This window comes from Plectropomus leopardus, chromosome 6 (genome assembly GCF_026936395.1).
Source record: "Plectropomus leopardus strain MGB_pleo_1.0 chromosome 6, ASM2693639v1, whole genome shotgun sequence".
Taxonomy (NCBI): Eukaryota; Metazoa; Chordata; class Actinopteri; order Perciformes; family Serranidae; genus Plectropomus; species Plectropomus leopardus.
In genome coordinates this window covers 29,346,237-29,359,524 of record NC_142181.1, presented here as the reverse complement: position 1 = coordinate 29,359,524, position 13,288 = coordinate 29,346,237, and the positions used below count along the sequence as shown (strand labels likewise).

The following is a 13,288-nucleotide window of genomic DNA, read 5'->3' as shown; positions in this document are numbered from 1 at the left end:
TGCTGCCATTCATATTATCTGCAAAAAATGAAGCTGATGTTACTGAACTATTTTCAGAAACAGACTAAAATTGGAATAAAGTCTTGGCCAAAATGAGGTTATGATTTTTTTCTTTCAAAGTTACAACTGCATAATACTGTGCTGTATTGTGTGATGTGATTAGTGTTTTGGGAGCTTAGACTTTGAATAGGTATTCTGAGGCATTTTCATAGATTTATGGTTAAACTGCTAATATTCTCTTGACTATTTTGAATTGGATTTCAAAGGATTGCCTCATAGTGTAACATCAATGTCAGTTGTACAACAGAAACCAAACCTCTCGTTCCCCCAGTTCTTAAGTAGCACTGTCTATATCATATTTAGTACAAAAAAATGATTGTTTTGCAAAATACAAAAAAAGAATAGTTTCCTCTTCTGATAACTCCGACTGCTTGCGGCTGCTGCCAGTCATAGTTACCCTTATGCAAACACAAACCAACTCTTGTATCCCCCTGAAGCTCAGCTTTAATAAACTTAGAAATGCTGAATTTACAATGCTGCTGTTAGATACATTCAACCCAACTGTATGATGACTTAATATCAAAGTGTATGGACTCAGAAATAGTGCTAGGATACTGCAAAGGTTACTTTTTACACAGATGACTAGGCACTATGATGTGAAATGGTTTCCTGGTCACATTCAAAACAGGGATGATCTTTATTTCAGAGCGCTGCATGGGAGAAATCATGCATTAAGACAGGAGGTACAATAAAAATGAAGCGCACTGTCCAAAATTTATAGAACACTATGTACAAGCAATATCTCTTGTTCCCACTGTTGTAAAGATTTGCATCCACGTATGAACCCTATGCAAAGAGAGTGTGGATCAATTAGGACACACTGTCACACAGGCCACTGCTGTGTTTTATTACCCAGGAGAATGGCCCTGCTCTGTGTGTTCATGACTGTTAGCTCTGACGTTTCTCAGCCATTGGTGACTCAGAGTTTGAGTTTCTCACTATTTGTTCCTCTTAATTGTTTACTGTGCATTGATGTGAACTAGCAGCTGGGTGGACAGGAAACAGGAGCTGAATGACACAGGGAAAATCCTGCCACTGGAGGAACTAGCCAGGAATTAATGCAGTCTCCCTTCTGCTGACAGCATATGCTTAAATGTACGATAAAAATTTGAGCCAATTTCATGATCCTCCATCCTCCAGGATCAATTAGAAACATTTGACAGCAAAGAAACAGACAAAGCATTGTTTCAAGGATGTTCATGCTGTTGTAAACAGGGATGCACCAATCTGACTTTTTCAGTCCCTATACTGATACCGATACCTGGGCTTTGCATATCGGTCAATACCCGATACAGATCCGATACCATTGTTGAGTTTGTAAACTATACACCTACCATGTGAAGGAGACTAAAGGAATATAAAAAAATAGGAGGACATTTACAGTTACATTTGACCATGGTATTTTTAACTGTAATAGACATATGATGAATTATTATTTATTACAATATCCAGAATGATATAAGAATGAAAAGCTCCGGCCTAAATAAACTTCAGGTAAATTTAAGTACATTGTGGTGATAATGGGCAACCCTTTCCTGACTGCAGGAATCTGACTTTAACTTCTGCTATGTGCAATTAAATCATTTTACTTCAGAAAAAATCTTTTGAGGAGACGTACTTCCTCTATAGCTGCCAGCCTGCCAACATCCCCAGATAGAGAAAGGTTGAAAATAAGACAATGTGCCTGTGGCCCAGACCCCAAATCATGGCATCACTACACCCCTGGTAATAATAATGAGAGCTAAATAATTCCATCCAAAGTCTGACTAAACCTGACATTAAAACAAAATAATCTGTAGAATTCTAAAGAAGTCACTTTCCACCACTGAATATTTGGCTGTTTCAGACACTTTGGTGCTGTGAGGAGAAGCTCTGCTCTGTTTGTCTGTCTCTCTCACTGCGCTGCTATAGGACCATCAGTTGTTTGATCCGCTATAATGTCACGCTGTGGAAGCACATACAACTTCGTTTGTAAAATACTCAGCTGTATTCTAGAGTCAAAGTCATTCACTACATTACATGATTGTTAAACACTTTTGCTGTCGCAATGTTTTGCCTTGAGAGTTGCCTGGGCAGCGTGAGTGTGAGACTGACGGTGAAAGCATGTGTCACACGGGAGCATGAGAGCTGGCAACCCTACAAGTAACTTGGTCAAACATACAAACGCTTGTGGTGATCGAATCAACAGTCGTGGCTGCGACGCTTCTGCAGGGATGCCTGTTGCTATGAGTTCTGTTATGAGCACAAAACACTAATTTATGAAGTCGTGCAAGCTCCTGCATCGTCAATAACAACGTCCTGCAAATATTTCAAAATAAAATGCCTTGTGTCAACATCTTATGAGATTCTGTCAACAGAGACATTGTTACAGGACTTTTATTTTGAAACAGAAGAAGGGAAGTAAAACAGACAGCTTCATATTACCTTATCTCTGTGACAGAAAAAGACTTTTAAACTAAGGTAAAATATAGAGTTAATATCATCATCAAAACACCACTTTCACTTTCTATTTCTGCAACCCCGCACGGCATGCAGCCCACCGTTTCTCTAGATGTGCTGCGGCTGACAAGCAGCTGAGACACGCCAGAGCAGCGCTGCTCACACAGGCAATGTGGATGCAGGTTCGGCACTGCTCACGCACTGCTGGATCGGCCCCATGGATCTGCCAAATTATCCAATACCTGATCGTGCTATTTTTGTCAAAATCAGGACCAATATCTGGTCTTAATATCAAATTGGTGCATCTCTAGTTGTAAATATTAGTATTATCTACTTAGCAATATTAAGTCACAGAGGTGATAATCTGTAATATGAATTTATCACAGGAACCACAAAATATTGTCATAGCACATAGTCCATGTTTCATGTTTTCACTAAGTGTCTAAATACTTTTCTATGAACTCATTAAAAGTCACCAATTAGTACTGACTGGTGATGACTTAGGGTTTTGCATTACAAGCACAGTGTACAATATGTTACGTTTACTGGGGACATACTATAATTTTGACCTTATATAATGTTGTCAAAAACATTAATCTTACCTATCATCTCAGAATATTACAATACTTAGGGCTGCACATGATAAGCAAAAAACAAAAAATCCTATTGGGATTATTTTGAGAGCTATAACAAATTTAAATGTTCCCTTAAAAAAATAAAAGATGATGATGTCATTTTTGTTGGGGTCTGTACCAAACAGGCATGTTCCCTTACATCTGGAATATGATTTGTAGGCCGCAGCATCTCTGTAGCACCACAATTCTTAATTTATAATGACACATTATAATTCTGTCAAAAAAGTGCAGCTGCTGTGATTTGGATACTGCATTTAGCCATACTTTGATAATATTCCGATTAACTGTGCAACCCTATCAATACTCATTTTCCAGTGTCGATGCACCCGTACCAGTTATACTTTCTCGCTCTCTCTTATTGTTAATGTTAACTAAGGACATTCAGATGTTCTCTGCTACTAACCAAGAAAATAAAAGTTGTTGTTGTCATGTTAAATCATTGTATTATTTATCTTTTAATTAAAAAAAATTAATAATATGCCCTCAATGTCAGTTTTTATCTTAGTAACAGAAATTGTATCAAACATTGACATTATTCAACCTACTGTAGCAAAGTTATGAATTCCAGTATCATAACAATCCTAAAAAGAAGATTAACTCAAATTTTAGACAAAATAGAATTTTATTTTATTTTTTATTTATTTTATTTTTTAAATAACTGTTCAACCACTGACATGAAAGCATTTATAAGCACCTAGGTCTAAATTAGTTCAGGATACCTAGACTTTGTCATGCCTCAACGTCTTTCTAAATTTGTTTAGAATTAATTCAACTTATTTTAAATATGATTTACTATATCATCAATCAAGGAATGAAGCTGCTCCAATATTGATCTGGGAGCGTGGTTAGGATAATTGTCCTGGTAAGTAAGGATGCTCCTGAGGAGAGGATTTTAGTTGTGACTTAGCCTGTATTTGGCTCTGGTCTTTATTCCTTTTCACATCTTCAGTAAAAAGTACCCAACAATCTGATGCTGCCACCACAATGCTTCACAGTGGAGCTGGTGTTAGATAGGAAAAAGGCTGTGGTCGTCCTAATACTGAGATCTCCACTACAGTAGCTAAATAAATAGGACCACATTATCTTTTGGCTAATGCGCAACAAAAATTTCACACCAATTTCTACAAACTCCAGGACATGTTGTCAATGTGCTTTTGCTTTTTTTTTCTCCCCATCTGGCTTCTCTACCACATAGCCCAGAACTATGAAGTGCTTTACAAAGTGCTGACCTGTCAGAGGATTCTCTCATTATAGCTATTGTACTTAAAACTCAGAGCAGTCCTCGGGTTCTAGGCCAGCTTCCTGGCCGAAGTCCTTCGACTTGGTCACTTGTTTGGTCAGTCAAAAGCTGGTCCAGGAGAAGTTAGGATAGTTTTTCACTTTGGCCATTTTTAATGATGAAGCCTTATGTCCTCCTTCTGAATTTCCAACACATTAAAAGTGATGTTTTACACATCCACTGACATGTTTTCTCTCAGATTTATCTCCCTCCATCTAGCCAGAGCATGTTGGCAAATGATGAAATCAATGGATGCTGTCATTATGCTGCAAAAAAGCAATTATGTGATTGTGTTACAAACATGATTTGAAAACATTTCTTAAGCTATAATTTACATTACATTTTACATTTTTTTTCATTAAAGCACGTTTTTATTGATATTTCTATTATGAAATTAATATACCACTTTAAGCTAACAAAACGTTATGTTTATTATGTTTTTAGGAGGATTTTTAAAATATGTTTTTACCGAATTTAATTTATTTAATTGTTTATTTATGAGAGACAACGCAAAATACATGGATTGCACCAGATATAACTAAAAGCTATTTTTTATCTCTAGTCCTTGCATGGTCCCTTATATGTAAAAGGACCATGTATGACAGTATTGAACATAAAAGTATACATCTTATGTATTGCGCCACAGTTTGCTTAATGCTAATCTCATCAGTGCAGTACTTGTATTTAAATGGTTATTGAGCGGAGCTCGGATCAATAGTTTTATAGACTGATTTAAAATATTCAGCATTCAGGGTCAGTTCTGAATATTACTGAAGTGGTGGCATGGTTTGCTTAACTGTCTCAGAAGAAAGTGCCCTAAACACTGCTGAGTCACACTCAGTCCACCTCCTCACAATAGTCAACAAATAGTGGGCTCACCCTCATCTTCACAGATGATTCAGTGGCTAACCAGGAGACAAACAGAGTGGGCTGCGTTTGTGTCACAACATCTCTAACCCTTTGGCAACTTGTGAGAGGCACATGTCCAAGGCCCTGTCTCCTGTGTCTGGCTATAGCATACAAGGCCAGCACTAAAGACGACTGAGTCGGGAGTGAGGTCTCACTATCCCACAGTAACATTAGCCCACGCATGGCACGTAGCCACAAGCAGACCACACACTCATGGCTATGTGCTCCCTGTTCAATTTGTGCAGTTACTATTTCATGCTGAGTGTACTCTCACACAGCTGAAGCAAATTATGTTGTTGTCCTTTTTAATCTCAGCTCATATCATAGACGAATTAAAAACGACATTATTATGTTTGAACAACATTAGGACAAAAGAATTTTAAACTACATCAAAAACATAAAACTTACTCCTCCATGTGTTTTCAAAGCTATTCCTCAAAATTCTGATGTTGTCTTGAAAGATCTTGTATATGTTTATCCTGAAAGGTTGAATGATTTGTAGGAAAGGGCCTCTGACACTAAAGTTATACTAAGAAGTGATAGTCTTAAGAAAATGTATAACATTTTTCTGAGATGTTTTTTATCATTTTCAGTCTGTCAGGTTACAAACAGACCTCAAAAACCATAAAACCAGAAGAATATCAAAACATAAGCACATAAAAACATAAAATAGCAGGTCTTATCAAAAACGGTAATGAATGAAATGGAAGAAAATACACATAACCATCAGCACAGACAATAGTTAAGTACATAAGCCATTAGCTGGGCTTAAACATTGACAGAAAGAGACTGATTCATCTGTTACTAATTTAGCTATGAACCAAACTGCAAGAGCGGGAATATCTTGCAGGGGAGGGGGGTTTAAATGGATGGAAGCAGTGAATCATACTGTAGCCAAAGTCATCTCTAAAAAGGAATCATCTCAGGTAATGACCCCAAGACAACAGCTTCCTCTCTGACTCAGAACAATTGGTCCAACAGAGCGTATACCAAGCCAATACTGGGATAAAGAAACAAAGAACAAACAATGAGGTGTCCTTGTAGCTTCTCCAACTTAAGGTCAGAAACGAAGGGGTCAGCCATCGCTGTGAATCCTCTTCACTGTCACTGCAGTCCTGCATCTCCCTGTCAGGGCCTAGACCCCTCCAGTGGATCCTGCTCCTCAATCTGCAGCTGTCATGATATTTACACACCTCCTCAGACACAAAACACTCATAAGCTACATCTTTTTCACAGCAACTGTCAAACAACAGTCCTCAAAAAGCCCTACATTTAATAATGCAAAATAGATGTCTTTTGATCCGTCAGGATCAGACATTGGACATCATGAAATCACTCACATAAAATCTCCTTATGTGTCATGTGTTCTTTCATGAGGTTGCAAAAACTCCCATAATAAAAAGAAGCACTGTATCTAGAGCCAATTTACAAGTACACTAACAAAACAGTATGTTTTTACAATGACTGAAAAGGTTTATACAATCAAAATTACATTCTATGAAAACAAGCTTGCTACGAGGTACCCAGATGTATGAGGAGAAAAGAAAAAGAAAAAGCCTGTGTGTAATTGTGCATGACCCATCGCACTTCTGCAAAAAGAATTAAATAAGTCCTAGGCAGATCAAATTTAACAGACATCACAGTATAACACAGACCAGCTAACTGTTGGAAAAAAAGTTTCAATATTCTTCGGATTCTGCAAACAGCAAAGCATATATAATAGAACCATACAAAAAGTAAAACAAAACATACTTATAAAATCTACTGGTACACAGTGGTATCGATTTTACCTACCAGACAAGTCTGTATGAGGCAAGCTAACCGTGTTAGCATAAGAAACTGCACACTCATACTCAGCTCCTCACAGTCAAAGGTAATAACTAAAGTAATAAGATATTATATTTGCAAGGAAATGTGTCCATATAGCATTGTGGAAAATATTGGCTGCAGATGTATGACTCTGACCCTGAATTCACCGTGCATAATATCCAGTTCATGCAGGATTTCAGTGAAAAATACATATGTAATGGGAGCTACCCGAAAGGTCTGGCCTTGTGCATCACTGTCCATTGTTTCTATTGTTGATGTAGCAGTAAGCATAATTTCTTTTTACAATGGGTCCCTTCAACACGATATAAATTATTCTTTGCTACAGATTTTTGCTGTTTTGTCATTGATCGTGGTTTTTCGCTGCTGCTATTCAAATCTCATATAACTTAATAAATGTTAAATTAAAAATTTCAAATCATATCAAATCTTAACTCAACAGCAATGAATTGGCTCTGTATCTAATTGCATATCATGTATCTGGGTATTCATATGTCTGAGTGGGATACACTAACACCTCTGGTGCAAAAACAAAGTCATCATGCTGTACTTTGAAAAAAAAAAATAGTAAGTGCTCGGTGTTATCCGATACTTGTTATTCCTTCCCATAGTACATTTCAGCGATCATGAACATGCAGTGTCTCAAATTGGTCTGAGCAGCAGGGTGGTAATGATGTAAGCCAGGAACGAGCAGCCACATTTTATTCCTCTAGCTCTCATGAAACACTGTAAACACTGACAGGGGACGAGAACAGGTAATCAGGTAACCTTTGTGGGAGGTGGTAAGGTAACTGAATTCCATGAGAACAACAACCTCACAGCCCGACACAACCGGTAAAATTTGATCTCTACATGAACAAAGCCTGATTCAGGCGAGGGATTTTCCACTGTGGAAAATGACAAGATGGCTGGAAAGGCATGTTTATAGGGCAGTGCTAATATTAGCAAGTCTTATCTAGACAAACTGCATAAGACTGATGAAATGACGGAAAAGATATCACTGTGGGTTCCACGCTGTCCCCCAGGAAGTCACGGAAACTTAAGCCAATCGAACTGATGACCATCAAAATGACAGGGAAATCACCCAGGCTTGTCAGGGCCGCTCAATCTCACTCTGATACTGAAAAGAGATGATGGGGGCGATCACCCCATACCCTGTACCCATACAGCGAAGGCTGCTATCAAAACTGAGAGAAGTGGTTCATAACCAACAAGCACCTGTTGCCTATGAAAGATGTTCCATGAGAAACTTAACTGAGGACTGTAAATCTGTTTGTTGTTTCAATACTTATCAGAGTGAGGGCCACATGTACATATTTTATTTTAGCATCTGAAACAAGCCACCAAATGCATCAGGTTTCAAAAGAGGCACATACTGTATGCTGTTTTCAATTTGTACACAGTTTCAACAGTTACTACACTATATCAGATTGAGTTTATGACAACACAATAGAGTAAATTTTTTTTCTTGAACATAGAGCTGAGTTTGAGATGTTGTTATTCCACCAACATATAAGTTAAGGTAAAATATAAAATAAATTAAACAATACAAAATTAAAACAATTCACACAGTGATATCTCATTTTCCTTCAGTCATTATATAAAAAAAACTCCATATGCACAGCTTTAGTCAACTTCAGGATTTATAATTGCCTGACACACACACAACCCTGGCACCAGCTTCCGCTGGACGACATATCAAGCCAAAAACCACATTAGTGTTTCCCTGCTGTGCAGGTCAAACCATACACTTTGTCACTGCCTCTGGTGTTAATATGTAAGTGCTGAAGTGCTTTAAGTGCACCTGCTAAAATTTCTCAATTTCACTGATTAATTCCCTGGATGTGGTGCATTTTAAGGCATCAATATTCCTGTGCTTTGCAAATCAGTCCAGTGTTAATTATGAAAATGTAATAATATTTCTGACAAGCACAAAAAGCTGGCACAAGCTATTATGGCTTCATTTTCAGTTCAACAACTTAAGACTTAAGGCCAAAATGAGCCAGAGGCATCATTTATAACAATTCCATTCTAGTCCATTTACAAGGCAGATGCTAGAAGTCAATTTGGGCATAAAAGACTTGATGCAGCAGTTTTGACTAATAGCAGAGAGACATGAAGGCAGAGGGGTCTGAGTGTACCTGCTGGGGGCCCTCCCCGTTGACCATGGTTGGGGGTGGTGGTGAGGCCATGATAGGGAGTTCAGTGCTGAGCAGCTGGCCGGACTCCAGAGGTGGGGTGTGGTCTGCCATGTCTCCCTCATTCACACCACTGAAGAGGAACTCCTGTTACAAAGACACTGCGATCAATGCAAATATACATAGTATATCATAAAGCTTTGTGGTGTCATTGTCTTGAGTCTTCCAGGCAGTCAGACTTGTGCTGAGAACTACATTTACCCAGAATGTCCACAGGATGTGACTTCTCTCTCTCTCTCTGAGTGTACAAAGTCTGAGCACATCATCAAGTAAATTTGTATTGGGATGTAACTACTTTTCGTATGGAGTAATTGTCTACAGCTATATGTATGTTCAAATTATGATTAACTATGTTTACTCTGAATACCAAAAGTATGATTTCTTTGTTTTTCTGCAGGCATTTTGTATTATATAGCAAAAAGCTGTAACATTCTGGGATCTTTATTGTTTTTGACTTTAAGATTAAACAAAAATGAAGAATGGATGAAAGAAAGGATGGCCAGATCAAGGGATGGATGTGGATATTCGTACTGATTATTATGAACTGATAGGATCAAACTGATCACCATGAAATACCTTCACAATTTTCTAGAGATGTTGCATTCATTTTTCCTTTTATATTACAAACAATATGACATAGTGATGATTACTGAATCTATATTACAGTGTACATATTAATTGGATACATCTGTACATTGGGACACATAAATATACTATGATCCATTAGTAAATTTATTTCCCAATTTCATGATGATATTGAGAACTATATTTTGTGATTTAAAATACTGCCTTCTCTAGCACTTAAGGCATTGGGCATGAGGCAAATAACCTCTAAATGCACCTGTTTCCAGTAAAGACATTTCAAAATACGTTGCTGACTCTGAAGGATAGTTTCTGACACCATCAATGAGCAGTCAGGTTAAACCAACTGTTACACGCAAACTAAATTATAAACCAAAAAGAGGGTTCGTCAGATGTATTTCCTTGATACAATATTAACATGCCATGTGGTTAAAAGTCACTGGAAACTCCCATAGTTGTGGGTGTCTTTGTTGTATATTGCTCCTGGCACTTTAAATCACAGCATGATTTTAAAAAGTGGTTGATATGCTATTGTTCAGTCATACACACAGAAGTTCTCCTTTTCTAAAAGTCATATACATTGTTTGTTTTTTTTTTAAATATTATATCAGTACACAAGCATATCTGCCTTGGTATAAAGAAGAAAGTGGGAGAGAAGAAAAAAAATTGTTTTTAAAATGAATGTCCCCAATTACCCTATCAGTGGATTAAAATGAATGTTTCCTTCATGTCACAATGTGAGAGGTGAAGACAAACACTGCTGCCCAATGTGTGCTCACATCCTTCCCATAACAAACGAACACAAAAATCTAAAAGCTGACCATGGAGGCATATAGTCTGCAATGTCTACTAAAATCAAAACAATCAAACCATTCAAATCAACCAGGAACGAAGATAGTGTGCTATTTAAGACACTGCACTGAAAAGAAAGAATAGTCAAAAAGGGCCACAATGAGCACTGATCATTTGGGGACAAAAAAACATGAAAAACAAAGCTAAGAAAAATTCAGCCAATAAACAACAGAACACCATGGGAGAAATGTAACATGTGTCCTTGAACCTAATTACAATCTTGCGCATGCGCTCCTTAACTTCTCAGTGATCTGGCTTATCTGTTGGCTTTAGCCCCTCCCCTCCTTAAGCTTAAACAACAAAATCAGTTTACAGTGTGATGGTCAATGAACTGGGTTTGAGGGAACTATTACAGTGCGGGGTCGACATGTGATTAGCCTAATATTACAAGCAGGCATTTAATAATGGCAGGTTCCGTCTGTGGTCATTAGGCCTCCAATCCATCACTACAATCACTAGCCGTACTGATCTTAACACAAGACCATCTTAAATAAATTAATGTTCAAGTTTAAAATTATCTGCCAAGAACACACAAAACAGCTACCTCGGGGTCAGTGAAAGGAGAAGTTGCAAAGGGGGTTCCCTGATTACAGGCACTTTTCTTTAAATATGCCCCTGACCACCCACATTTCACTTTCCCAAATGACATCCTAATATCACACTGGAAATAAAAAAAGATCAGAGTTAATTATTCATTTTCCAAAAATGATGTCATTTGATTAGGGTGACAGTGTAATTTCAATATGTTTCAGATACTCCAGTTATTACATACTTGGAACTACCTGTGGGGGTTGGCACATAATATGAACACATCGTATAAGTACTTTCCCCTCTTGATTCCTATACCTTCTGCAGGAAAATATGTTGTTAAGCATATTGCTGTTAAATAACAGATATCACAACAGCCTCTGATTAAAAACAGTGAAAAACACCAGCTGACTCTGGTGATAAACTGCAGTTGTGGTTGCATTAAACTAAAGTCACTGCACAGCCTTTCTTGATGTAGTACAATTAACATTTCTTCTTTATCGAAATTGTGGTAACATCTGTTGTCGACTGTACATCATATTTGACTGTGGCTAGGAGAGCAGTCAATGAGGGCACAACAGATGTTTTTCAGTTACATTTTTGCTTAGAAGGGGAAACACAGAGAGAGAGAGAGAGAGAGAGAGAGAGAGAGAGAGTAGGCTAATAGGACACTGAGTCTATTATTACTCATTGTCAAGTATTATACAAAGGCATAGACAAAATCATGATAATTATAAAAAGACCAATGCTTCATCTGCATAATGTTTTCAAATTTTGGTCAACAGCTTATAATAACCTAAAATCAATGAATGTTTTATCTAATACTCTATTGTGGCGGGTTAGCTGGAACACGTCGAGATATGCGTTTTATTCAATGCAAGACAGATTCACACAGTGTAACAGCTGGTTATTCATTTAGAGCGTGTATTTGCCCAAGCCTTACCATTACCCACTTAGCAAACCTATCTCTACAAACTTCAAACATGAATTCATTTGCATTTAATATATCTCAATGGCAATACTAAAGTCAATGTCCAGAGGTAACGTTCCTCATTTGACATAGCTAAATTAACTACGTTAGCTACCTTGCAGCCTGGGCAATTGTTTACTCTAGCTACAGGTGTGTGTGCTTAGCGTTATGTCATTCGTTATCTAACTGCAACATTACATCTTAGTCAGCTAATTCACAGACGATAACCTTATTTCGAGTTAAGATACAGTGCTATTACACCAAAGAGTGTGATCAACATAAGTGGGTTATTATAACACAGCTAGCGTTACTCACTCAGTCAGTCGGCACAGCAACAGCAGTCTGGACTGACAAGCCGATGCACAGCGATGATTCCTATGCAGCTCTTCTCCGAAATGTTTAACGTCAGCAAGCGCCAGCTACTTTCTGAAACACCTGAGATCTTGCTAGCTACCAAGATAAACACAAGACAAGGCAAAATGTGACATGCTAGTGTTAGCTACCTAATGCTACCTAGCTTACAGTTAGCAAGATGAAGATGTGTCTCTCTTGTAATATGAACGACGCTCGCTCGAGTTGACTGCGCCTAAGACAGATCGAAGAAGTGACTTGCGAGCAACACTGATGACGCCAAGTATCGACAATGTCAACCTAATTGCCAGTTTTATCGAGATAACTTCCCATCCAACCCTGCTCCTCGCAGAAAAGTCAGGAATTTCGCCATCGCTCACAGGGCTCTGTGCGCATGCGTGTCACAGCAAATCATGACGAATCCCAGATTCCAAGATAGCTAGGCGAAACATTAATAATATTGTGACTTCTTATTTTTTATTTTTGGTGGGTGTTATCAGCACCCTATAAAATTACTATTGAATTCATCCGTCTACCTCATTTTTTACTATATTAAGGAAGACCTTAAGGTTGACGTGTCTGTGATCGGTTTGTTCAATCATGTCTGTATGGTAATATGAGAGAAACACATTTGATCAACGTGCATTTGTGCCTTTGT

At 37.9% G+C, this 13,288-nt stretch overlaps 1 protein-coding gene across 1 annotated transcript in view; it reads right to left on the bottom strand.

Moving 5' to 3' along the window:
• fndc3a (fibronectin type III domain containing 3A) overlaps positions 1-13,025 on the bottom strand; it is a 54,601-nt gene extending 41,576 nt beyond the window's left edge. The window contains exons 1-2 of the mRNA XM_042486327.2: positions 12,595-13,025; positions 9,291-9,434 (exon numbers count right to left, since the gene is read on the bottom strand). Of these exons, the coding sequence (XP_042342261.2) occupies positions 9,291-9,401 (111 nt within the window). The 5' untranslated portion in view covers positions 9,402-9,434; positions 12,595-13,025. The remainder of the gene's footprint in view (positions 1-9,290; positions 9,435-12,594) is intronic.
• Positions 13,026-13,288: the final 263 nt, after the last annotated feature.